The sequence below is a fragment of the Vulpes lagopus genome, chromosome 20, assembly GCF_018345385.1.
Source record: "Vulpes lagopus strain Blue_001 chromosome 20, ASM1834538v1, whole genome shotgun sequence".
NCBI lineage: Eukaryota > Metazoa > Chordata > Mammalia > Carnivora > Canidae > Vulpes > Vulpes lagopus.
The window spans coordinates 3,677,019-3,703,638 of record NC_054843.1 but is presented as its reverse complement, the minus strand read 5'-3'; the positions used below and the strand labels follow the sequence as shown (position 1 = coordinate 3,703,638).

At 59.4% G+C, this 26,620-nt stretch overlaps 1 protein-coding gene across 3 annotated transcripts in view; it reads right to left on the bottom strand.

The window, feature by feature from the left end:
- The window catches only part of PRDM15 (PR/SET domain 15), a 65,004-nt gene that overhangs the window by 5,773 nt on the left and 32,611 nt on the right, over window positions 1-26,620 (bottom strand). For all 3 annotated transcript variants that reach the window (XM_041735207.1, XM_041735209.1, XM_041735208.1), the window contains exons 8-22: window positions 24,583-24,712; window positions 22,503-22,684; window positions 22,279-22,373; window positions 21,838-21,925; window positions 18,988-19,155; window positions 16,264-16,358; window positions 14,165-14,296; window positions 12,874-13,008; window positions 12,097-12,260; window positions 11,131-11,210; window positions 10,759-10,878; window positions 4,159-4,290; window positions 3,592-3,675; window positions 2,940-3,115; window positions 94-174 (exon numbers count right to left, since the gene is read on the bottom strand). In XM_041735207.1, the coding sequence (XP_041591141.1) occupies window positions 94-174; window positions 2,940-3,115; window positions 3,592-3,675; window positions 4,159-4,290; window positions 10,759-10,878; window positions 11,131-11,210; window positions 12,097-12,260; window positions 12,874-13,008; window positions 14,165-14,296; window positions 16,264-16,358; window positions 18,988-19,155; window positions 21,838-21,925; window positions 22,279-22,373; window positions 22,503-22,684; window positions 24,583-24,712 (1,862 nt within the window). The remainder of the gene's footprint in view (window positions 1-93; window positions 175-2,939; window positions 3,116-3,591; window positions 3,676-4,158; window positions 4,291-10,758; window positions 10,879-11,130; window positions 11,211-12,096; window positions 12,261-12,873; window positions 13,009-14,164; window positions 14,297-16,263; window positions 16,359-18,987; window positions 19,156-21,837; window positions 21,926-22,278; window positions 22,374-22,502; window positions 22,685-24,582; window positions 24,713-26,620) is intronic.

The following is a 26,620-nucleotide window of genomic DNA, read 5'->3' as shown; positions in this document are numbered from 1 at the left end:
CCACGGAACGCCAGGTAGTCAGGGGCCTGCCCAACGGCTCCGTGCAGCACCTGAGCCGCCCCGCCCCAGCCCGTGGGCCTGCTCCGTGCCTACCTGGACGATGCCTATGGAGGAGGCATCGATGGTGGTGGTCTCCGGGAGGTGGTCCAGGTCATCGATCCTCACGGCCAGGACCTGCGGGCGAGTGCAGGTGGTAGGTCGGGGATGCTGCGCGGCCACTGACTCCGGTCATCCCTCACGGGCATCCTCGTGTCCCCGACCTGGCTCTCCCTTCCCTCATCCCATCGTCCAACTGTGTTTCACGTTTCCGTGATGCTCGTCCGCACAGGGGCGGGAGGGGGTGCTCCTGTCTGTGTCACCTCACACCCACTTCCGCCCAAGGGCGCAGACTGTTTTCTGCCTCTTTGCCCCTATACTACAGCGCTCTCAATACTAGGGTTTTCTGTGAATCTTGTTATTTCAAACTGCGAGCGGAGCCGGATCAGATACAGAACAGTAAACCTATCCTACGAGGAATCACCAAAAATGACATGTTTCTACCTTAAACACTATTTTTTAACTCGACACAGACACAAGATCTTTCACTCAGGTCGATTCTGTGATGAGGGGACCCCACCCCCGCCTTCCCTCCAAGGGGCCGCGCTGCGGACCCTCACACCGTCACTGGCTCCCCCGGGGCCGCCGTCGGTCCACCGTTCAGGGGTGTCCTGCCGCTGATTGTCATCCACGAGCCAGGTCACTAGCCACTGTGGTGACGTGCGGGATTAAATCGTATGTGGGGACAGCGCAGCATGAGTGCGGAGAGAACGCGGTCCCCGGGAAGGTGAGATCTGAACAGGAACGGGCGCGGGGGGCTACGTAAGCTCAGGGAACCATCGAAGTCCGTCTTAAGGGTTCTTCACCCAGACAGCTCTGCAAGCGTCTCTCCCCAGCTACGGAAAATAGAAGTGGGAGATGGAGACTCCACACGGCAGAGGCGGTTACGCAAGACAGACCGCAGGGACTTGAGTTCAAAGACCAGGGCCGGCCCTTCTCTGGAAGGACGGCAACAGAGGTGCCCGTGCGTGGGTACGTGAACGCAAACACCGACGGCGGCTCTGAGGACCAGGGGGACTCGCGTCGGCACTGCCCACAGACCGGCACAGGGATGCTCGCAGAGGACTTGGAGGGAAAGCAGCGGGTGCCACTGATGTGATCTCGACCACTGTCACCGGCACCTCACCTCCACCTCCATCGTCACTGTGACAACCACAACCACCACCATCACCACCTCCATCACCACCCCTCCCCTCCTCCACCTCCACCACCTCCATCACCACCACCACCACCACTACCTCCTCTACCACCACCACCATCACCACCCCCACCACCATCATCATCTCTATCACTACCACCACCACCACCACCTCCTCCTCTACCATCATCACCACCTCCACCACCACCCCACCACCATCCATCACCACCATCCACCCATCACATCCTACCACCTACCACCTCCACCACCACCTCCTCCTCTACCATCATCACCACCTCCATCACCACCACCTCCATCACCACCATCACCACCATTACCACCACCACCTCCACCACCACCACCACCACCACTCCTATCACTACCACCACCTCCTCCTCCTCTACCACCATTACCATCACTACCTCCGTCATCACCACCACCTCCTCCTCCACCACTACCATCACCACCACCTCCACCATCATCATCACCACCACTACCACTACCACCACCACCACCTCCTCCACCACCACCTCCTCCACCACCACCATCACATTCATACAACCAGGCCTCAGTGGCAGCACGAACAACCGCAGCAGAGCCCACCCAAGTGTCCTTCCCACCCCTCTGTTTGCCGCCTTCTCTGCTGTCCAGGGTCACCTCCACGACATCTAACATGTTCCTTGTAACTACTGTATCTCTCGTCTACCTCCTATTCCCCCCACCCCCCACCCTGGACTGTGAAGTCCAGGAGGGTGAGACGCGTCCCGTATGGCTGGCTCCCCAGGGCTCACCACCAGCAGGAGCTTAGCCTGTGTGTGTCTGAACGACACAGGATGAAACAAGGGTGAAACGGTCCAAAGGAACGGCCCCAGGAGAAGAGACTGAAGCCTCGAGAAACAGGAGCCGAGAGCTAAAGAGCCCCCGCCACGCTCCCTCTACCCCTGGTCCGAGAGCCTCCCCCTTCCAGCACGCTTGCTCTGCCCCGCGTGGGATTCGGCGAGACTGTGTGCTTTCTGGATTTTCACCTTGTACGTCTCCTGTCCACGCGAAAGCTCCGTCCTTGGAGCCTTCCCACGGAAGCGCTGTCAGCCTTCGACAGTAGCACCGCTCACATGCTCCCAGGCTGCCCCCCGCTACCCGCTGCACCTGCACAAGTCCTGAGCGGGGTGCTTCTTCCCAGGCAGATCCACGACGTTTTCCTTTGCGACCTCTTACACTGATTTTACACTTACAAAGTCTTCCCCCAAAGTGATCTGAGAGCTACCAACCTGCATTTTCTCCTACTTTTGTTTCTCACTTTGCCTCTCTATAAGGTACGTGATTTATTTAACGTCCCAGACCCTCTCCGGAACGTGCAGCCAGGTGGGCCGGGTGGGCAGCGCTCAAAGGAGCCTCGGCCCCCAGCCCCCGGGAGGCCCGCGGCTCTGCACCCTGCCTCGGGAAGAGCGGAGGGAGGGGCCAGGGCTGCACTTGCCTTGCTGGGATCCGGTGAGCACATAACCTATAACCCCAGCAGAGTATGCTTGAGGCCCTCGGTTCACTCGTGCACTCACTCCTGCATTCACTGGGCGCCTCCCAGGGGCAGGGGGAGTGTCAGGCACGCAGGCCTCTAGGAGTTCTGGGCCTGCAGGGGGGCTCCGGGAGCCAGGGCGGTGGGGGCGGGGAGGGGGGTGGGAGGGGCCGCGCCCGCCCGCCCCAGGCTCACCTCCGGGTGCTTACGCCGCATGTGTCTGCTCATGGAGGCCCGGGTGGACACCTTGGTCCCGCACAGCTGGCAGCTCTGGGCCTCCACCTTGTCGTGGGTGAGCTGCACGTGCTTCTGCAGCATGTACTCGGTGACGTACTTCTTGTCGCACACAGAGCACGTCCACTGCTTGCCCACTTCTCGCACATAAGGAGGGAGGGGAGACAAGCCTGGGTCACAAGTGGGGTCACCTCACGGCTCATGGGGCAGGCGAGGGACGTCAGTCAGGTCAGGAGGGGACAGGCAGTGAGGCCGAGACGAGCAGGACAGCAGCCCTCTCCCTCCCGGAGCGTGGAGCAAGACGCTGCTCGGGCATTTGGAAATCGCGGAGTGGGTATTTGCAGGTCTGGGTGGGCTGATCTTTAAGGGGCGAGGGGCCACCGTGGAGGGAGGGTGCGCCAACACTGAAAAAGCCTGTGCCACCGGGTAGGTGGACAGGACAGCCGTCCCAGCCCTGCACACCTGGTGGGGGGTGGGCACCGGGGACCTCGGCGAGCACCACCTGCTGCCCCCTCACCTCCCCTGCCCCGCACACCCCCCCACTGCGGCTCCCGCCGCCCTGCCTGCCAATCCCACCCCCGCCGCCGTCCCACCCCCCCGCCACCCCGCTTACCTGTGTGGATGAGCTTGTGGGTCTCCATCGTGTTCCTCTCGCTGAAGGTCTTCCCGCACAGCTCACACATGAAATCTTTAATCCCTGCAGGAAGAGGACGCTACCCTCAGCGGCTCCAGGGGGCTCTAACCTGACCCCCTGGCCGAGGGTCTCCGCGTGTGTGTGTGTGTGTGTGTGTGTGTGTGTGTGCGCAGAGTCTGCGGGGAAGGCGCCGGCCGGCAGACCACAGCCAGCAGTCATTTGCTCTCACAACCGGGGAGTGAGTTGGTGGCTGAGTGAGCGCCTCCTGGGCGGTGGGGGCGGCGAGGCCCCTGCGGGGCAGGGACGCTGAGCAAGGGGTGGACCTTGCTGGATGCCCGGACAGTGAGCCACGTGGGAACCTGGGTCCCGCATGTGTGGGCAGCCACGCGTGTGACGTGTGCTGGCAGGGAGGGGGCAGTCTCTGAGAGACGGGGCCGCTTCCCCAGCCCCCGAGAACCCTGCCCAGGTGACTCCCCGAACTACAGAAAGTGGGAAGCCACGAGGCAGTGCCCTCTGCCCGCCGGGCCTCCGGGGCCGCGCTCTCACCCGTGTGCCGCTTGTAGTGCTTGAGCATGTTGACCTTCTGCGCGAACTTGCGGTGGCACTCCTTGCACTCGTACTCCTTGATGCCCTTGTGCAGCTTCATGTGGTGGCGCAGCGCGTGCTTCGTCTTCATGCCTGCCCACGGAGGCGCGGGTGAGCTGGCCTGCTGCACCCTGTGCCCGCACCCACAGGGCAGGTGCCCCAGACCCTACGGTGCCTGCCTTCAGGACCCCCAGTGTCTGCACTTAGGACCCCTTACGGTGCCCACACCCCTAGATAGCCCCATGATGCCCACCTTCAGGACCCCCAGTATCTGTACCTAGGACCCCTCACGGTGCCCACACCCCTAGATAGCCCCATGATGCCCACCTTCAGGACCCCCAGTATCTGTACCTAGGACCCCTCACGGTGCCTGCACCTCTAGATACCCCCATGATGCCCGCCTCCAGGACCCCCAGTATCTGTACCTAGGACCCCTCACGGTGCCCACACCCCTAGATAGCCCCATGATGCCCACCTTCAGGACCCCCAGTATCTGTACCTAGGACCCCTCACTGTGCCCACACCCCTGATACCCCACGGTGCCTGCCTCCGGGACCCCAGTTCACCCCTCACGGTGCCCACACCCCTAGATAGCCCCATGATGCCCACCTTCAGGACCCCCAGTATCTGTACCTAGGACCCCTCACTGTGCCCACACCCCTGATACCCCGCGGTGCCTGCCTCCGGGACCCCCAGTGTCTGCACTTAGGACCCCTCACGGTGCCCACACCCCTAGATACCCCCATGATGCCCGCCTCCAGGACCCCCAGTACCTGCACCTAGGACCCCTCATAGTGCCTGTATCCCCATTATCCCTAAAGTGCCCACTTCTCTGACCTGCAATAGTGTCTGCCCCCACCCTGGGCTAGGACACCCCCCTACAGTGCCCACACTCCCCATCCTATACCTGGACCCCTCACAGTGCCCACATGGATCCCCCCACTGCAGTCGTGACCTGGACCCTTGGGTGGGCACCGGTCTTACTGGGTGTCCAACAAGAGAAGGGGGAGGTCAGGGTGGGGGTGAACCTCCTAGAGGACACCCCTCCACCAGTGGCGAGATGGGCCCTTAGCCCTGAGAGGCCCTCAGGGATTTACAGTCCCTGTCTGCACAGCTCTTGTTTTCAGGGGCCTGCCCAGACCTGAGGGTCACTGCTCGGACCTGCTGAGGGATGGGCCAGCCTGCCCGCGGGCTCCTGTGGATCTAGGAGGGGTGGATGCGGAGCCCTGTGGGCATCGGACGCTGTCTGCGGTGGGGGGTCCTGGTATGGGGTGTGAGTCATAGGTGGGGGGTCCTGGCACAGGGTATGAGTCAAGGGGGGGGGTCCTGGTACAGGGCACCCACTAGGTGGGCAGTGCTGCGTGGGAAGGGCCAGCGGGGCCACGGAGGCCGTGGACAAGGGACTGTGCTAAGCAGGTGGGTGGTGGCTCGCAAGCATGAGGCTGACTGTATCCAAGCCTGCTGGCCATGACTGAGCCAGCCAGTGGCAAGTGACAGGTCATTGCTAACTGACCACCACAAAGAAAATGGCCTGGAGGAGCTACAGGGTGGGGCAGAGGCAGACCACTGCTAGTACTGCCCTGGGTAACGGCACTGAAAGGGTTGCCATGCCTGAGCAGAGCCCCCACTGGGTCACCTGGGAAACTCCCCATCCTGCTAATGCAGGGGTGAGCCTTAGCCAGTTCTGGCCACTATGAAACCCAGCCTGGCTGAACCCTAGCCTGCAGGAGCCCCAGGCCTAGCTGACCTGGGCCTGCAGGAGCCCCAGGCCTGGCTGACCTGGGCCTGCAGGAACCCTAGGCCTGGCTGACCTGGGCGTACATGAACCCCAGGCCTGGCTGACCCTGGTCTGCAGGAACCCTGGGCCTGGCTGACCCGGGCCTGCAGGAACCCTGGGCCTGGCTGACCTGGGCCTATATGAACCCCAGGCCTGGCTGACCTGGGCCTGCATGAACCCCAGGCCTGGCTGACCTGGGCCTGCATGAATCCCAGGCCTGGCTGACCTGGGCCTGCATGAACCCCAGGCCTGGCTGACCCCGGTCTGCAGGAACCCCAGGCCTAGCTATGCTGTGAGAAGCCATGAGGACAGGCCGGCCTGGGCCAGCAGAAGCACGGAGTCTATGAAGTGATGGGCCCCTGAAAAGGCTTCCCAGGCTATAGGGTGGGAAGACACGGGTGGGCTAGTGCTGACTTCAGAACGGTGTTTTCCCCTTAAAAAAATATTTTTAACTTTTTGATTTAAAAAAAAAAAAAAAAAAACCCAAGCTCAGTGAAAAAGCTACAGGCTATAAGAGTTTCGCCTGAGGAGGGCGCGCGCAGTCCTGCCTGGCCAGGTCACACGGACACCCAGGGACGATGCTGAGCATATTGGGTCACGCAGAACGGCCCCTCCACTGTGCGGTCACCCGTCTGTGCTGCCATTTGATGCCGCCTCCACATCTGGCCCGGCCCGTGCAAACCGACCACCACGGGGCTCTGAGCAGCAAGTACACCCACAGCAGGTAGGTGTCCGTTACCAGACACCTGCCACGCCAGCGCCTGCCACGGGACCAGCTCTGCTGCAGGTGCCAGAGGCTGGGCTGTGAGCCGAGCCAGGTCCCCGCTCTCAGGGAGAGGGCCAAGCAAAGGCCACGTGCCGCGTGGGAAAGGGAGGAGGAAAAGCAGGATGAAGCAGGGACACAACAGAGAGGACGGAAGTGGCCCAGAAGCTGGTCCATCACACGGGATGAAAGGGGATCCCCTCAGGGGAGGCATCTGAAAAGTGATCCGAAGAAGCGTGGAAGGGGCCCAGCGCTACTTGGGGGGGGGGTCAGCATTTCTGGTGGAGGGAACAGCCAGCGCAAGGGCCCTGAGGCCAACGGAAACAGTCGCTCAGTGTTTCAAGCCGCTCTCCGCGTTACCTGTAAGCTGCCAGTAGATCTTTGTGCCAGAATCAAACAAGATACATTTCTAAGTGCAGCCACCAGCGCCCAACAGCTCACCCCCACCCGACCCAAGTCACACTCCCACTCAGAGTCCGCGGGTGTGCCTGTGGCTGCCCTTCGCCAGCACCGGCTGCTCCCCCAGGCTGTGCCGGGCACAGTGGCACCCGGGACGAGAACCAATCCTTGTTCTGTCCCACACCGGGCACTTCTCTCCCACTCATGTCTAAAATCAACCAACTCTACGCCACAAAATAGCGCACGGTTCACAGAAGGAAAGCGGACAGAAGGAAAGACATGACAAAGGTCACCTCCCCGTTCTGACCTCCCGTCGCAGCCCACGTCAGTGACAATCCGTGCGTCTCCTTCCGTTTGAAAGAAGATGTGCGAACGGCTTTGACATAAACATGACCGGGGCACCTGGGGGGGTCAGTGGTGGAGCGTCTGCCTTCAGCTCAGGGCATGACCCCCCGGGGTCCCGGGATCGAGTCCTGCATCGGGGTCCCTGCAGGGAGCCTGCTTCTCCCTCTGCCTGTGTCTCTGCCTCTCTCTCTCACTCTGGGTCTCTCATGAATAAATAAAGTCCTTACGAATAATAATAATCATGATAATAAAAATAAAATAAATAAATACAACCTCCACACAGTGGAAATTTTAAGCCTCTTTCTATTGGGACTTGGATTCATTCTGCATCACATTTGCCACTTACTCTGGGGCCAGCTGCTATCTGTTTACATGGACAGACTTCCCAAATCTGGAATGGGGCCGGCCCTCTTTACATCTTTTTTTTTAATTTTTTAAAAAAATTTTTTTAAATTTTTAAATTTTTTATTGAAGCAGTTTGCTTATTTTTATTTTAGAGTGTAATGGAGTAGAGACATTTATAAAACATTTTCTAGCTAAAACTTCTATTTGATTCCACTACGTTATAACTACATCTTTATCTACGTTTCTATACGTACATATACACACACACGCAGACGTCATTTGTATACTCACATGATTACAACACATGCGGACTCCGCAGAGAGATAAACTATCTTCAATTTTATACCGTTGACAAATGTCATTAAACCTAAATAATTAGGAGACAGACTGTTCAATTTATAAGCTTCTTGCTGCTTCTACTTCACTATCTCCCTGGAAGGTATCGTGCTGAATGAAATCGGTCAGTCGGAGAAGGACGAAGCATCATATGGTCTCACTCGTACGGGGAATATAAGAAAGAGTGAAAGGGATTATAAGGGAAAGGAGGGGAACTGAGTGGGAAAAATCAGAGAGGGAGACAAACCATCAGAGACGCCTAGCCCTCTTTACATCTTTCTTTTTTTAATTTTTTTTTTTTCATAAGAGACAGAGAGTCAGAGACACAGGCGGAGGGAGAAGCAGGCTCCATGCAGGGAGCCTGATGTGGGACTCGATCCCGGGGCCCCAGGATCACACCCTGGGCTGAAGGCAGGCGCTAAACCACTGAGCCACCCAGGGATGCCCCCTCTTTACATCTTTCAATGCCTGGTGGCTCTCTTGACGCAGGCCACGCAGCTGCCTCCCCGAGGCCCGGCCCAAGCATTGCACGGCACGCCGAGGGATTCTGAACAAGGCATTTTCTGTGTATGCTGACTCCTCCCGCTGCTCACTGAAACTGCTGCGGGGCCGGGTCTCACGCCACTCCTAACAGTCTCTCCCCTGAATAAATCCCAGGCAGGCCTAGGATTCTCAGGGAAAAATACAAAATAACGCTATGCCATTGTGATGATAAAAGACTACAGGCCAACAAGCCCCTAATATATTAAATAACAGGGTCTGGTTACGGGAGTCTGCAGGATGGAACCCTAGCAGGGTTCTGAGAGCTAAATTAAGGCAATTTCACTTATCCCGACGCGAAAAGTCTCTAAGACGAATTTCCAAGTAAATAAAAAGCAAGGTACGGATGGAAAAAAAAAAAAAGCAAACAACACAAGCATTTGCTTGTACGCGGTAATGACTGTAATCTGAACGCAAAGTGACCACACCAATAATTTAGTGTGTGTGAAATAACGTGTTAGCCCAGGTTCCAACACCAGCATTTATGAAAGTATTCAGGATTTGTGGCAAAAAAAAAAAAAAAAAAAGATCATGCACCTAAATATTAAACACACCTGTACTACGTGACGAGGTACGTAACACTGTGAGATGCGGCTCGGCCCTGTGCGGCGGCGTCCCCGGGGGACCCAGGGGTGGCTTCTCTTTGCCCTCCCCCTGGGGGGGGGGCGGGGGGACGGCCCCACAGGGTCGGCCTCGGCCCCTCCCCGTCTTTTTTCCTGCCCAACACCGTCCCTGCCAATAAGTAGGGAAGGGGACTGGGAGAGGCAGGGCACCGCTCACGCCAGTGCAGAAACCTCTAGAATGTTCCTACAAGACGGTGACAGTGGTTCCTTTGAAGAGCGTCACAGGTCTGAGGCGGGAGCAACGACGTTGCCGTGCAGGCCGGTTGGCGTGACCGCAAGGAAGAAGTGTTGGTGGGTGAGGTGCCTGCATTCCCTCTCCAACGAGGGAGTCCGCGCGCTGCCCCGGTGCACGGTTACTTTGGGGCCCAGACGGGAAACCATCTGTCCCACCTCGGGAGACTCGGGCCACTCTCACACGTCGTCATCCTATTTCACGTGTGCTAACGGGGGAGGGCTAGTGAGTGGCATGATGAGACGTTTGTGTTCTCTTCGCTCTTTTCTGTTTAATTTTTTTTTTAAACAAATAAAGCGAAAGGACGGCCTTAATAAAAATATCAAACTTTTGGGCAGCCTGGGTGGCTCAGCGGTTTAGCGCCGCCTTCGGCCCAGGATATGATCCTGGGGTCCTGGGATCGAGTCCCATGTCGGGCTCCCTTCATGGAGCCTGCTTCTCCCTCTGCCTGTGTCTCTCTCTCTATGTCTCTCATGAATAAATAAATAAAATCGTTAAAAAAAAAAAACTTTTAAAAGATCTGATGGGCCCCACGTCCGCATGGGGACAGTCCGTCGCTGGAGACAGCGGGTGGCCGCTGGCCACAGCTGGAGAAACTCCGCGCTCGCTCCACCTCTTCTGCACGGTTTGGTTTTGTTTACACAGAAACGGGCTCAAAATTTATCACGTACTGACTGGGATGACCTTTTCTCCTCTCGTTTTAATCACGGAGATGGGATATGTTTTGTAAGATGTCTCTGATCGTTCAACTAACTTCTCCCGATCGAAATGAAAGTCACAGTCGTCGCTGGCCACAATGAACCACTGTTCAAGACGTAGTTGGTTCCGGGCAGCAGGCGGGAAGTGCCGCGGACGGTGCACAGATGCGCAGATCACACGGTCGTTCTTACAACTATTTGGTGCTGCAAACAATGCTCGGTGGCGCGGCTTCCCCCACATTAAAAGCGATTTATTTGTGCCTTGAACGCGTCATGTCCTCTGCCTTTTGGACCCAGCCTGTTCCCCTCTATCCCCTCATTTCAGACACTCCCCTTGCACCCCGTCTGTGACACAAATGACTGGACTCTGCACCCCTGCCCCCCTCCCATCACCTCAGGCAGGTGTTTCCAGGCTCCAACAAGCCGGCTGCACCCGCAGGTGACCACCCACACCTTCCACCCACAGGTGACCACCCACACCTGCCCGGCTCCAGCCTACGTACCTTTCCCGCACTCCGCACACAGGTACTCGCGGATGTTGTCGTGCACGCGCATGTGCTCCTTCAGCATGTCCTTCCGGGCAAAGGACTTCCCACACTGCTCACAGGCATGGCTCTTCACACCTGAACAAGCACGTCGGAATTTTAACTTGCGGATCCACCTCCGTGACGGAGAAGCATGGCTGGAAGCACAGCATGACGCAGCTGGCGCTCCAGCAGCCTCTGCAGCAGCAAGGTCCCCAGGACCCGGGGCCACGGGGGCAGGGGCTCGAGCTGGGACGGAAGCGGTGGCAAGGACGGAGGGGGCGAGCGTGGGTGCTGGAGCGGGAAGCACGGGGGCCCCGGGGCTGGCCCGCCCCCGACGGCAGGCACTACCTGTGTGGATGAGTTTGTGCCGTTCCAAGTTCCCGATGCTGTTGAAGATGCGCCCGCAGACCTCGCACGGGTGAATGTACCTGCAGGCAGACGGCAGCCTCAGGACGGGCCCGGCCGCGGCGGAGTCCACCCTCCCCGGGCCCTTCCTCAGCAAAGGGGAGGCAAAAAAGAGGCTTCGTGGAGGCAAGAGGCACAGAGATTTTCACCTCCAAGAGGCCTGAAGGGCCTCAAAATCCACAGGCTGGCGTCCCGCCTCTCGGTACCTCAGACTCTGACCGTGGTTGGAAACGGGGTCCTTACAGAGGGATTAGGTGAACGGTCAGGTCACGGGGGTGGGTGGGGCAGCGTGACTGGTGTCCTTATAAGAAGCAGAAACCAGTACCTAGATGCCCACAGCTGGAAGTCCACGTGAGGACACGGCGGGAGGCAGCCTCTACCAGCCAGGAGGGAGGCCCAGGGCACCTGCTCCCTCCAGAAGGAACCAGCCCTACCGACCCCTCGGCCTAGGACCTCCGGCCTCCAGAACTGAGATGATACATCTCGTTGTCGGGCTGCCCTGTGGCCTGTGTTACGGCAGCCCGAGCCGGCCACGCCACCTCTATGCAGGACACCTCCCTCGCTTGATCTTGTGCCTAGCACGGACGGTGGGCTATAGCCAGGTGCAGAGCTGGCCCCCATGCAACCTAACTACAGACGGAAAAAGGGGTCTCTGCTGGTTTTATAGGCAGGCCGAGAACCACACCGTTACTCTGTGATGTGGCTGACCTGTGCCGGGAGGCCGGGAGGGGAGGGAGGCAGGACCCCTGAAGTGCAGGATGAACGAGGCGAGCATGCTTCCCTCGGGACCCGGCCACGGGAGAGGAGAGGACTCGCCCGTCAGAGCCCCTGCCTCCCCGCAGGGGACGTGCACCCCGCTGCCGAAGCATCATGCTAGACCCTGGAGCCCCCAGCCCCAGGAGGCCTCACTTCTGCACGTTGGGGTCCGGCAGGTTCTCGCGGTGGATGACCATGTGGGCGTGGTAGGTGGCCTTCAGGGCGAAGCGCCGGTTGCAGATGCTACAGCCGTAGCCCTTCTCTTTGTGCACCTCCATGATGTGCTTCAGGTACTCCTTCCCCCGGCCGAAGGTGAGCTGCCAACAGACACACCGTTCACACGCGGCCGGTGGGCTCCCATCCCCGAGCCAACGACGACGGCAGCGCTGTGCACCAGGGCGCTGTGAGCACCCACCACCCGGGCCAGACGGAAAAGGACGCCAAAGGGCAGGGCTGGTACCCGGCCAAAGTGCATATGGGGGGGGAGTGCAAGAGGTGGACGCCAGCTGACCAGCCTGCACCCAGGCCCTCTCCTGCTCCCCACCCACCTGAGCACCCCGCCTCGGTCTCTCACCCACACCTGCCGGCCCTGCTGGGTGCACGACCAGGTGCTCTGATGAGCGCATAGCCGCCAACCCTTATGCACAATGAGGGACCCTCACTCAACAGGGAGTGAACCCCGTCTTTCCCTACGGCAGGGACCACTGCTCACACAGCAAGCTGCCAGCTGCCTGAATCATGCAGCACGACCTCCAGCCAGGGGTCCCCCACCCGGGTCGGTCATTTGGCAGCCTGCAGACCAGTCACCAGCCTGAGACAGTGGTCGTGCAAAGGGAACCACGCCGCCCACCCCCTGGGCCGGCCTCCCAGGCCTCTGGGTGTGGGACGAGCCTCCCCACAAGCCCGGGCACAGAGGCGGCCGGCGAGTACCTGGCACCGCTTGCAGCTGTACTTGTGAGGCTCCGAGTCTGCGCTCGTGTCTGAGTTGTCATCGTTCTCTTCCGAGGAGATGCCGATCTTGCCGATAAACTCCTCCCTCTGGTGGTCGTCCATCAGCGCAATGTCCTGGGACGCAGGAAGCGTGGACGGGTTAGTCATGCCCCAGCAGTAAGGGGACCGGCCCACGTGGGGAAGCCAGCACCTCTTGGCCGCACGGAAGTCCCTCCCAGGTCCTGTGTCCTCCCTGCGCCCCCGGCGGCTCCCTCCGACCCCCGTGCACCCCATGGGAATCCCACCAGGGCCCCGTCTGCATCCAGACGATCCAGCAGATGTGGGGCTGGCACCCTCAGTGGGGTGAGGGCAGGGGGCAGCCAAGCCGACCAAAACTCTGTCCTGCATCCCCGGGTTTGAGCCTGGGGCTGCCTGGACTTGGGAATGCCTAGTGTCCCCGGCCACGATGGCGGCGTCTGCCCCCGGGATGGGATCGGTGGTCCCAAGGCCTCTTTCCGTGTGACCTGCCGAGGACCACCCTACGGTTCTGTTTACTTCTTTGAAAAAGGCTGCCATGCCCCGCCGGGGGGCTGACACCGGCCAGGCCCCTCACCTCCGCTGGGTCTAGCTGAATCCCCAGGAGACCCTCCTGGCACGGCAGGTCTCAGGGCTCCCAGTTCCAAGACAGAGACGTGGAGGCTCAGGCGGGTGCGGATGAGCACCCTGGGTCCCAGGGAGGTCTGAGTGCCGCCCACACCCCAGCTGAGGCTCCCGGATGGGCCCTTCCTCCCGCCCCAGCTTGGTCCATGCAGTTCTGCACCTGCACTGGGGGGGCCTCCTGCACTCCTGCCTCGCCCCCTGCCTTGGGGTCCCACCTGCCCAGCAAAACCCCAAGCCGCACCCGGGGCTGGAGCTCCCAAGGAACAGTCACTGTGTGGCGGGCGGGTGGGTGTGTGCCTCCAGGGCACACGCTCACCATCTTCCTCTGGCCTTGGCACCACCTAGGATTTCCCTGTTGGCTCACTGGACTGGCCCTTCTGCCCTTAATGATGACCCCTGAGGCCTCGCTGCGCCCCCGGCTCCCACCACCTCCTCACTGCTCTCATCAGAAGGCGCCCAGCATGGACGGATGTTCCTGTGAGCCCTGCGGCTGGGGCTGGACATGCAGCAGGTCAGGGGACTCCCCCCACACCGTGAGGAGCAGCCACGGGGCCAAGCGGACAAGCATCTCCAGGTGCCGACAGCGAGGGCCGGCCACGCCGCCACGTGAGCTCGCCGGGAAGGGCGGTACCTTAAAGTGGACATGGATGTGGTCCCTGAGCACGTCCACGCGGAAGAATTTGCGGCCGCAGATCTCGCAGGTGTACTTCTTGTCGCCGTGGGTCAGTAGATGTTTGTTCATGTTGCTTCTGCAGGAGAACACCTGCGGGCAGAGGCGCGGGACCTGACAAGCCGTACCGGGCGCGAGAACATGGTACGCGGGCCCAGTCCCCGCCCGGATGGCAGGGTCACCAGCGAGCGAGCGAGCATCTACATGCAAACCTACGTCCTCACAGAGAACTAACTGTCCTCTCGTCTCCACTCCCAGTGGGACCCGGCTCAGGTTTATTCGCTCACTTAAATATTTCACTAGGGGGGGCCTTTCGAGGAGCCAGAGAATCACAGACAGAGCTGTGGTCTTCGGAAAACCAAAGAAGAGTGCCACCCTCGGTCTCTGCACCGGGTTTCATGCACATTCACGCCCATTCCCCCGTCGCGCCGTTTCTGGTCCAGCGCGATGGGTGTGGAGGCTCAAGCAGGGCCCCGTGCTCGTCCTGCTGGGGCCGGGCTGGGATGCTGTGGCCCCGAGGCCTCTGGCACGGAGCTCAGGGGATGAGGCAGCAGCAGAGGCCACCCGCAGGCCCCAGCGTCTCCGTGTGGACAGTAGTCCCGAGGGCCACGTACCCCAGACAGCAGGTCTCCTACAGCCCGACCCCACACGCTCCAGGGGGGAACACGGGGGACGAATGATGGGGAATGATGCACGAGGAATGGGAGGCTGATGTCTTCATGGGACATCGCTCTGCAAGATCTGCAGGTGACCCGGGGCCCGCCACCCTGACCACAGCTCTGGGTGCTGGGTGGAAGCGGGCTGCACAGGTAGGGCTGGGCCTGGCTGCCGGGGCTCAGGTGAACATCCCGCCGCCCCAGCTCGCCCTCCCTCGCTAGCCTGCACAGCTCCGGGGCAGAGGGGCTCACAGGCCGTACCGCCCTGCCAACCTGCCCGCTTTGTGGTTTGAAAAAGGTCAGGAAATGTCACACAGAAACACAGATTCCCATTTTCTCTCCTGGGAAAGTCAAAAGATGCGGCACTGTTGCCATGTGGCCGCAGGCTGGGCTGTCAGGGCTGGCCACCTGCTGGCAGCCTTCACTTCTCCAGCGTCCAGACCCGGAGGAGGCTGGGGGATGGCGTGGCCCCGGGGCCCCAGCACCCCGTGCTCTCGGGGAGACTGCGCGGCTGAGACGCAGCAACAGAGCAACAGAGCAACAGCGCCCGAGCGCGGGCTTCCGGTCACACACCGCCCCCTTGTGGCGGCACAGAGCCCCAGGGAACCCTCTGCGGCAGGTGCCGGGCATACGCGGGGGACGGGAGCTGTGGTCCCGGGGACACGGGGGATCTTTGCAAACTCCTGAGTCACGGGATGTGAGTCTGAGGAACAAGCAACCACACTTCCGTCCAGACCAAGGCGCTTGCTCACAAAGGACGGCACCGTTTTATGGGCGACCTGACGTGGCCTGGGTGGCAGTGCCAGGACGGGGTCCCCAGGAGAGCTGAGGGATGGCCACACTGCTGGATGTGGCCTGGGGGGCTCCTCCGATGGGCACGGAGGCCTAGCATCTCTGCTGGGGGGTCAGCCCTCGGACGGCCCATGTCGGAGGCACCTGCCCCTGAGGATGGTGTCCCGCTTCGCTCACTCGGGGAGCGGACGTCCACTGAGCGTGCCCCAAGCGCCCGCGGCCCTGGGGCGGGTCAGTGCTCTCACTCACAAATGCCAGAGGGGAGACCAGCTCTGACAGGGCAAAGCCAAGGCCTGGGGACTCCCTGCCTGCTGGGCGCACTGGGCTCTGGCCTGCCACCAGCGGGATGCATGTCAGGGACACTAAAGAGAAGGGCTTAGGGGGGAAATCGTGCCAAGGGGAAAGCAAGCAGTGGAGGGGAGACACTTAGCTCATTCACTGGACATGCATCTCAGCAGCGCATAACACGGGCGGCCGCTGGGGCTGCCGCGAGTCCCTGCTGTCACCCTAAGGAACCTCTCCCTTGACGCCCCAGGAGGAGAGCTCTGAGCTTGCACGGCTCAGCAGGGTGGGGCTCATGCTGGGATTCCAGAAGGGAGCGCGGCGCGTTACCTTGCCGCACACGGGGCATCCCGAGGGCTCCTTCTTGTAGCGGACCAGGTTCTCGCCGCCGGTGTCCGGGTCTTCCCTCTTCACCCGCCGCACTCCTGGAATGCCCGCCCCCCCCCCGAGCGACAGAGTGAATACACGCGGAGTACACACGCCGGGCCCCCGCCATCCAGCCAGCGGGGCCGCCTGGGTGGAGGTCGGGGGGGACAGGCTGGGCGGCCCCAGTGAACACATCGGGGACAACCCGGCACAGGACACAACTGTGCCAACTGCCACTCCCCCGGGCTCCGGGAACGATGGGCTGTGCCTGCCCCCGGGCAACAGTAACACGGTTCGCGCATCTGAAACGTGTGAAAACACGAGGGCAGCGGGGGTTTTGGACTTTTATGACATAGAAGAGCTGCGCTGAGCTAACGTGGAGGGAGGGAGTTTCATTCGATCCAAGGGCAAGGTTCCTAGAGATGCCTTTTTTTTTTTTTAATTAAAAAGATCCCTATGTTCACTGTTGCAAACTAAATCGGTTAATAATTAGGACCAGGGAGAAAAGCCAAAAGGCAATGAACCCCTTATGGTTTTAAGACAGAAATCTTTATAATTGGGATCCAATCAGATTTTTAGAAGCCCACATGTAACGGGGACTCTCAATGGAAGCGAGAAATTCACGGCCACGGTCCCTTTCCGCACAGCTGACCCGCTCTGGGACATTCCCGCATCCCGCGGTGTGAATGCAGAGCAAGACCTGAGAACACCCAGCAAACCGGAGTGAGGCCACATCCTTCTCCAAAAGGCTCCCGGGAGCACAAAGCGCTCCAGAGCTGAAGCAGTGGTTTAGACTCTGCTCCGATGTGAAAGGAAAAACCACGGGACACGTTAGCTGATTCCCGCAGAAGATGATCTGACCCGGGTGTCAGCTGTAAAATGTAAGATAAGGTTGTGAAGCGCAGCCCAGGGGCCTGTCGGTCAGGAGACTCGGACGTCCGGCAGGACTGTCAGCAGCTGGCACTTTTAGGGCTTATGGCTCCACCAGCAGGGACTGGCTCAGCCCCCCACCAGCTTAGGGGGTGGAAACTGAGGCACAGTGTCCTTCCTGGGGCCACGCAGTCACTGAGTGAGCCCCAGGCTTGGCTGGCGAGGCCCAAGTGCACCACCCGACGGGTCACAGAGGAAAAAGTGGTGGGTTTCACGAAGCCACGTGAACAGCAGCCAGGTAGAAACGAGGAGTGCAGAACCTAAATGGGATGGGACTCGTCGTATTCTGAAAAGGCAGGATGATGATCTGCGTACATGCGCGCTGCACGCATGCAGCTTCGCTTTTGTTTTCAACAAGCATGTCCTTTGTAATTCTTTAGCAAATTATTCTTTTTGGGGCGCCTGGGAGGTTCAGTCGGTGAAGCATTTGCCTTGGGCTCAGGTCATGATCTCGGGGTCCTGGGATCAAGCTCCGCATCGGGCTCCCTGCTCAGTGGGGAGTCAGCTTCTCCCTCTCTCTCTCTGCCCCTCCCCCTGCTTGTGCTCTCTCTGGGTCAAATAAATAAAATATCTTTAAGAAAAATGATTCTTTTCAAACTTTTATAAAAAGGTGCTCTGGTTGGGCAGCCCGGGGGGCTCAGTGGTTTAGTGCTGCCTTCGGCCCAGGGCATGATCCTGGAGACCCGGGATCGAGTCCCATGTCGGGCTCCCTGCATGGAGCCTGCTTCTCCCTCTGCCTGCGTCTCTGCCTCTGTCTCTGTGTGTGTCTCTCATGAATAAAAAAGTAAAATCTTAAAAAAAAAAAAAGGTGCTCTGGTTTGTAATAATCGGGATTATTACAACTGAAATGCCAATTTATTCATTTATTTTTAAGATTTTATTTATTAATGAGACAGAGAGAGAGAGACACGGGCAGAGGGAGAAGCAGGCTCCCTGCAGGGAGCCCGATGAGGAACTCGATCCCAGGACCCCGGGGTCACGACCTGAGCTGAGGGCAGATGCTCAGTCACTGAGCCACCAGGGTGCCCCTGAAATGCCAATTTTCAGAGGGTCTGTCTGGGCCGGTTCTTTAAGAAAGTCTGGGCGGAAGCGCTCAGCACACACCTGCAGCCCTGGCACCTCCCTGCTCCTGGTGTCTGCACCTTCCACTTCCACTCGGGGGTCGGAGCCGCTGGGAGTCTGTGCAGCACGCCCCTCCTCCCCATTTCCCCCCACCCCCTCATGGCGCGGCCCCCTCATCCCGCTCCGCACCTGACCCCACTGACACCCGTCTTCCTCTTGCAGCTGGCTTCCTGTCAGCCCACCACACAGACGGGGAGCTCCCCAGTACCCCCCTGCAGACGGCACGGGCCATCTGAGGCATGGTGTCTGCCCAGAACATTCCACTCCACACACAACGCTGAAAGTATTCTCCAAACCCAATTGCATGCACTTTTTTCTCCCTACTTTCTAGTCACATCAAAGGCATTTTCTCAAGATAGCAAAAGGCTTTGAGAAAAACGTGTTCCATCCTACAGTGAGTCGGGTTTCCTTAACCCCCTCCCCACCGTGGAGCATTCAGGATGCTTCCAAGGGTTCCCACTAGCACACGAGTGTTCAGCCCCGCCAGCACGTCTCCATGCCTGAGCCGAACTCCATCCCAGGGTGGCATCGCCGGCACCTGCGCAGCCCCCCGCCCCCCGTCCCCTGGCTGTCCCCACCCCAGCCCCACCGTCCCCGCTGCAGGAGCTGGTGCCCAGGGCGGCCGGCCACGCTCACCTTCCAGATGCCTCCGCTGGTGGTCCAGCATGACGTCCTTGCGGTAGAACATTTTGTTGCAGACCTCACAAGCAAACTTCTTGTCCCCGTGCTTCTTCTTGTGCTTGGAAAGGTTACTGTTGGTGGAGAAGAATCTGAAACACATCTCACATTGGAACGTCTTGTCATCTGTCCGGAGAGCAAGCAGACACACGGCAGCTTTTAGGTAAGTGACACTGAATACAGGATCGGCATCCTGGCCGTGGGAGCGGCACCCCGGCCCCGGGGAAGGCAGGGCCCACACTGGGCCGCCCTGGGCCGGGCACCGGGGCACACAGCATACAAGGTGCCCCCGGAGCCAGCCGGTCCTCAGCGTGGGGAGCGACACCAGCCCTTCTGCTGGCAGCACCAGGCCCCACCCCTGTCCCCCATGCCTCCACGTCTGGGGATGATTCCTCGAAAGCAGACGGGCCTGAACTATCGCTGGTCTGGGCCCTCACCCTGCACCCAACCTGACTGCTGCCCCGACCCCCGGTCTTAGGAAGCTGTGGCTCCCCTCGCCCAAGGCTCCACCCCCACCTGTCACCTGTCTCTGCTCTGCCCCGCTCCTGTCCCACATGCACAAATGCCCAGGTTCTCCCACCGTCCACATTACTGTCTTGTTCTAGGTCCCTCTTTAACAAGCACACCCCCCCATGCTCTCATACACACCCTCACCCTCACACCTCCACTCACACCCCACACTTCCGTTCTCACACACACCTACACTCACACACACACCCATACATCACACATGCACACACCCCACATGCTCCACACTCCCACACACCCCCACACTCACACGCCCCTCGAACATCTCATACACCCACACATGCACACCCGCACACCCTGCACACTCACACGCCCCTGCTGGGCTGGTACTAAACAGCACAGGTGCACCTCCCACCGGGCAGGTGGCCCGAGTCCCGGGGCTTCAGCCTTCTCTGTCACGAGTGCCAGCAAGTGCCTACAGAGAACCCGCTTCCACCCGTTCCCAAGGGCTCAGCCATCCGGGACCAGTCGGCCACACCATGGGTGGCCTCCCTGCCGTGGCTCACATGCATTTATGTTTCAATAAAATGCAGAACTAAGAGCAAACACCTGTTACTCAGGACTGGTGGAGGGGCAGGGACCCTGGGAGAGAGGACAGTGGGTTTTGGGGGGAGCCGGGCTGCACGGGAGGCTGACAGACGCTTGGCTGGAGGGCTTGGACGTGAGCCTGTGCCGCTCTCCGGCACCACCTGGATGGCCACGGGCAGTACGAGGACCGCCTGGGTGAGCCACCAGGACCGGTCCTGCCGAGCAAACCCCTGAGCAAAACCCATCAGTCCCCACATTTCAAAAAGCTTCTCCCTGTGTCAGAGAAATCCTCAGTTTAACGGTCTATAGGGGACAAGTTCTTAACATCAATGCTACGGAAAAGTGTAACAGGATGCAAATGACACGTGACACAGAGGAGCTCAGTTCCAGGTTTATTTTCTGTTTTCCACCTGAAACTTCTAACCTTGGAAATTAGAAAATGTATTTTAATTCACCGTGGCCCTGTTATTTCTATATAATGAAAAGAAAACTAATGCCTGCTTTCACAGGACCATAGGCTGACGGGCAGTGGTGGCTGCTCTCTGATGTCTTTTATCACTTTGTTTCATTTGCATCCAGAGAAACTGAGGTAAGAAGACAACCGGAGTGTACCTCACCGAGCAGCCGGGGGCACAGGGTTGGCATCGGGCCGTGCACCTGCAGAATGGGGCGCCGTCCCCACTCCGGCCACGGGCACAGCCGGGCATCCAGACAGACCCTCCGCTAATGGAAATAGCAGGTGGATGTCCCCCAGGTTTGAGGGAGCTCTGGGGGTGCAGAGCTCAGAATGCAGGTGGTGCAGCACATGGCCAGTTCACCTGGAAGCTTCCGAGGCCACGACTTGGTGCCAAGGCCATGGACGCTGCAGGGTGGTTAGAGCTCAGAAAAAACGAGCCTCGCCTGCCACTCAGAGGAGCCCCGTCGTGGGAGCGAGGCGCCGTGAAGAGACAAGCCATGGCTTCAAACAGGAGCCCTCCGACCCGAACACAGGGGGACGGGCAGCGGAGGGTTAGCTAATGCTGATTAAGGGGTCTCTGAGAGATGGGGGGGCAAGAACCAACACAGACGTCCATGTGACGCACACACAGGACTCAACGGGACAGGAGCTGGGAGCCAAGGGCCAACCTGGCAGGTCTCTAAGCCGACACAGGGCCCGGCCTCTCCGGCCAAGCTAGGGCTCCCTGCCCTGCCCCCTGCCAGCACTCCAGCGACTCCCTGCTGGGGGGAGCGTGACCCCAACCCCGGCTCAGAGGCCCCCCGTTGGCCGCAGGCCTGCCCCAACCCACAAGGAGCTTTCCAAGACTGGTGGACAGAAGCGGGCTCAGAGCCAAACTGGTCTCTGCAGGGTGGCAGCTGCAGCCTGTCCCGGGCACTGCCAGGACAACTGCTAATGGAGAGCTGATGGTCAAGGGGGCCCTTCTGTGTGCGACGCAGAGCTCCCCTCCCAGGTCACCTCCCACCTCCACGGGCTTCTCACGTGGCCCTAGCACAATGCCACACCTCTGCTCCCCCTGCTTGACGGCAGCCTCGGATGGGGGGACACGGACAGCGACCCCCGGACACTAAGAAGAAGTGAGACGGTACCCTCCCCGCACACGGAAGCTTCCCCCTGCGTCTCCTGCAGGTGACAAGTAATAGCTGCTTGGAAGTAGATCGAATGGAGGGACATGACAGCGGTGAGGCGGTCTGGTTGGAAGCGCTGCAGACTCGGGGCGGCCACGGGGGCACTGACGCGGCGCGGCGTCCGCTCACCTGTCCTGCAATTGTGGAACTCCAGCGCGCTCTCGATGCGGAAGGTCTTCTCACAGGTGCCGCATCGGTACCGGTACTCGCTGTCCACCTGGCAACGGGGAGCACCGTCAGCAAGGGGCAGGAGGAGCCCCGCGTCCGCCTCCCCCTGTGTGTCTGCCCCTCTCCCTCGCAATTCCGGGCACAGGAGCAAGTTTTCGCTCTGACCACCCAGTTGCCCCGGAAGAAGGCCCCGCTCAGGGCCCGCGGGGCAAACGCCAGCCCACGGGAGCCCGCTGCCTCCTCCCTCCTCCTGCCGCCCGTCTTCGCCAAGCCCTGCACCCACACCCTCCCCTCCTCCCCTTCCTCCTCCTCCCTCGAGACAGGGTCCTCCTTCCCAGCTGCCCATCCTGTCCGTGGCCCGCGTCCAGCCCCATGCCAGCCGAGAACCCGGGTTCCACCCACCTCGTTCCTGCTGTGCTTGTAGGAGACGTGCTGCTTCAGACTCTCCTTGCGGCTGAACAACTTGGCACATTCCTCACATTTAAAGAGCTTGTCACCTAAGAGCCAACCGATAATGAGCCGGTTCAGGGCTCTGGGCAGGTACCGGAGCTGCACACGCCACCTCTGGACCCGTCCTGGGCCAGGGCAGCCCCTCACTGGCTCCACGGTGGGTGGGGAGGACTCACCGTGTGAGCGCACGTGCCTGCTCAGGTTGCTGCTGTTCTGGAAGATCTTGCTGCAGATGCTGCACTGGTAGACTCGCCGGTGCTCCCCCAGCTGCCGGACGAGCTTCCTCCGGATGCCGTGCCGGCTCGACAGGATTAAGCTCCTCTTGAGGGTGATGGTGGTGCTCTGATGGTGTGGGAACCTGCCAGGGCAGACACACACCCGGTAAGGCAGGGGGCGGACCGCGTCGTTGGAGAGAGAGTTCAAGGTTATGGTCATCTGGGAAAGAGCTCCTTGCAAACCTTCCTGGCTCGGTGGGACAAAGGAGGGAGGGTACCGGGCATCATCCCCGCTTCGGGGGCACGTGCACGGGGCAAACACCTCGAACGCATGACGGCCTCAGTGTTTTCTGTGTGGCCACGCACCCGACTGCATGGTCACGGGCCCCCAGGAAGCCCAAGGCTCAGGCTGTCCCGAGAATAACCCTGGTTGTGTTTCTCACTCGGTCTGGCCTCTTCTCTGCTTTATGCTTTCTCTGACCCCAAGTTTTAAAATTTCTTCTCCCTACTGAAGGTATTTCTGACAGCCACAGAAATCCTCCGGGCAAGAAGACAGAGTAGAGTGATCAACAGGTGGCACCACGGCCTCTGACAGCACGTCGGTCCCCGTTGTCAGGATCTGCATGGTTCCAGGAGGAACAGGACCAGGTACATTGTGAGAAGTGTAAGGGGCACTCCAAAAAAGGGCCCCCCCAAATTACCACTAACCTATTCAACGTCAGAGCAAAGATTTACCCAAAAATGATAACTGAAATACAAAATATTGGGGCGCGTGGGTGGCTCAGTGGTTGAGCAACTGCCTTCAGCTCAGGGCGTGATCCCGGGTCCTGGGATTGAGTCCCGCATTGGGCTCCCTGCATGGAGCCTGCTTCTCCCTCTGCCTATGTCTCTGTCTCTCTGTGTGTGTCTTCTAGTGAATAAATAAAATATTTTTTAAAAAATAAAATGCAAAATATTTTCCCTGTTTGCAAAAAAAAAAAAAAAACATAGAGCAAGGTGTTAAATTTACAGAAATTCAAATACAAAACTGCTTTATAATAGCAGCACTGTTCACAGCAGCCAACAGGTGGAAGCCACCCAGGTGTCCACTGATGATTACGCAAAATAGGGTCTCTCTCTTTCTCTCTATAAATAAATATATATATATATAGATAGATAGATAGATATAGATATAGATATATAGATATAGATATAGATATAGATATAGATAGATATAGATATAGGTTTGTGTGATGGAATAATACCCTAAAACAGAAGGTCAGTCCAGCGGCTGCTCCAACAGGGGTGAGGCTCGAGGACACCACGCTGAGTGACACAGCCAGGCACCAAAGGACAAATACTGTACGGCTGTAGGCATACAAGGAAGCCAGAGACACAGCTACCTCCTAGAAGGGACCTCCGTCTTCACAGAGACAGAGATAGGGCGGGGAGGTGGGGGGGAGGGAAATGGGGAGTTAATGAGGACAGAGTTTCAATTTGGCAAGATGGAAATGCTCTGCAGATGGACGGTGGTGAAGGTCATGCAGCTCCGGCAAGGTTAATGTCACAAAATCGGTCACTCAATAGTGCTCAAGATAATAAATTTTTTTTTAAAGATTTTATTTTATTTTTTTTTAAAGATTTTATTTATTTATTCATGAGAGGCACAGAGAGAGAGAGGCAGAGACACAGGCAGAGGGAGAAGCAGGCTCCATGCAGGGAGCCCGACGTGGGACTCGATCCCGGGTCTCCAGGATCACGGCCTGGGCTGAAGGCAGTGCTAGACCGATGGGCCACTGGGCTGCCCAGATAGTAAATTTTATGTGATGTGTGTTTCACTACAAAAAAAATAAATAAATAAATAAAAATAAAAAATTTGTCTTTAACCACTTTCACAGAGAACCTACTCCTCCGCTCCTGAGTTCCGGAACAATCCTGCTGCTCCCCAAGGACACCCAAGGCCCTGCACCAGGAGTGAGCCAGTCTCCCTGCTGGGGGCACCGTCCCGCCTGGACGGAGCGGCCGTCCACACCGGAGCCCCGAGGGCTGGGGCAGGACTTACTTTGGCACTGAACTGGCGTCGCTGGTGGTGGTGGCCAGCTTCCCCAGCACCAGCTCCATGATCCGCTCATCTGGCGCCGCGGCCACGGGCTCGTCCGGCGGGACCTCGGTAATGATCTCGGCCACTTGCTCTGTGTGAAGGGGATGTGACAGGCCATGTCATCGCCGGGGCGGGGGACAGAACACAACCGGACCGGGAGGACGCACCCAAGCGCACGGCAGCCCGGCCAAAGTCGTAGGCATGGGTTGCAAGATACACACAGAAGAAAGAAGACAGACAGACCAGGGATATTTGGAATCCACACTTTTACCTGTTTAGAAAAGCAAAATGTTATCCTTAACGCTGAAGTTAAAGTGTGTGACTCTTTCCTGAAACCACAGCAGTTAAAACACTATTTCGGTCCCTTTTCCTACCAGCCCAAACCAAAGCATTTTGATACACGGCGGGATCTTTTCACGTACTCGATTACTCCCAACGGGGAGCTGGGAATACCGACGTTTAACATCAGACATGCCAGCGTACGTTCAAAAGCAGATAATCATTCTGTATGAGAGTCAGATGCCAAATAACCGTGGTAACGGGGATCCTGGCCTGAAACATGGGAAGATAACACGAAAACCTTTAGGCGCTGGTTTCCACCACTTCGCCGCTTGCTATGTGTGTTCCTAATGCAACTAATAATTAGGGAAAGAATCACTTCAGCTTTCGGCTTCCCTCGCCTCTTCTCTGCCTGGGTAGAGAGAAGTAGGGATGCGGCTCGGACGGGGGTGGGGGTTGACGTCACTTGTCCGTCTATGGGCTCTGAGCAGAACACGAACTCGTAGCCGGCTGCAGGAGAGGGTGAGGCCCAGAGTCGCCCAGAGTCGCCCAGAGTGTTATGTGAATGCTGCTCCTCTGAGTTCCTTTTCATTCCAGAAAAGAATAAACACTTGGGAAAAGAAACAAGGGCTGTGCAGGCAGCGAAGTGCCCAGTGGCCACTAGGAAGACAGTGAGGGGACCCCGCCCTCAGCGTCCCACCTGGTCCTGATACCTGAGACCGGGGGAGGGTGCTGGCACCAGGCAGTGCTGGCAGAGGCCACATGAGGACCGAGCGGCCATGGGCCCCGCACACCCAACACCCAAGACACTGGGTCACGGTCCCTCCAAACTCAACTGAGGATATGATCGCAATGGGCCCAGCCACGGCCTGGATGCAAGGTGATGGGGGAGCGCACGGTGGGGCATGTGCACGGTGAACCAAGGCCGCTCGCAGCAGAGGACGAGCGGCCGGAAACACAGCGTGGGGAACTCTCGCTCCACAGGCCGCGAGCAAGGTGCTGGGCCTGGAGAGAGGGATTCACGAGAAGCCCCAGGGTGGGCAGGACTGATGCATGCAAAGGCAGGGAGGGAAGCTGGGGCGATGGCAGTGCTCTCTGTCCTGACGGGGCCCAGGGGACACACGGGGAAGCTGGCCAATGAGCACATGCTGTGTACTGCCCACTGGGTCACACGGGAACTGGGCTCTACAGTGACGTAGCGGCAAAGGGAAGGCTGGTTCCATCTCCACCTGGACGCTCTAGACTAGTTTTCCCACTGGTAAGGCTTCCAGCCCAGGATCACCCCCACCTGCCGGCCCCTCCCCAGGACCAGCCCTCTCCCCCCACCTGCTCCTCCCCCAGGACCACCCTCTCCCTCCCACCAGCCCCTCCCCCCAGGACCACCCTCTCCACCTCCCGGCTCCTCCCCCAGGACCACCTTCCACCTGCCGGCTCCTCCCCCAGGACCACCCTCTCCACCTGCCGGCCCCTCCCCCAGGACCACCCTCTCCATCTGCCGGCCCCTCCCTCGGGACCACCCTCTCCACCTGCCGGCTCCTCCCCCCAGGACCACCCTCTCCACCTCCCGGCTCCTCCCCCAGGACCACCCTCTCCACCTCCTGGCTCCTCCCCCAGGACCACTCTCTCCACCTGCCGGCTCCTCCCCCAGGACCAGCCCTCTCCCTCCCACCAGCTCCTCCCCCAGGACCACCCTCTCCACCTGCTGGCCCCTCCCCCAGGA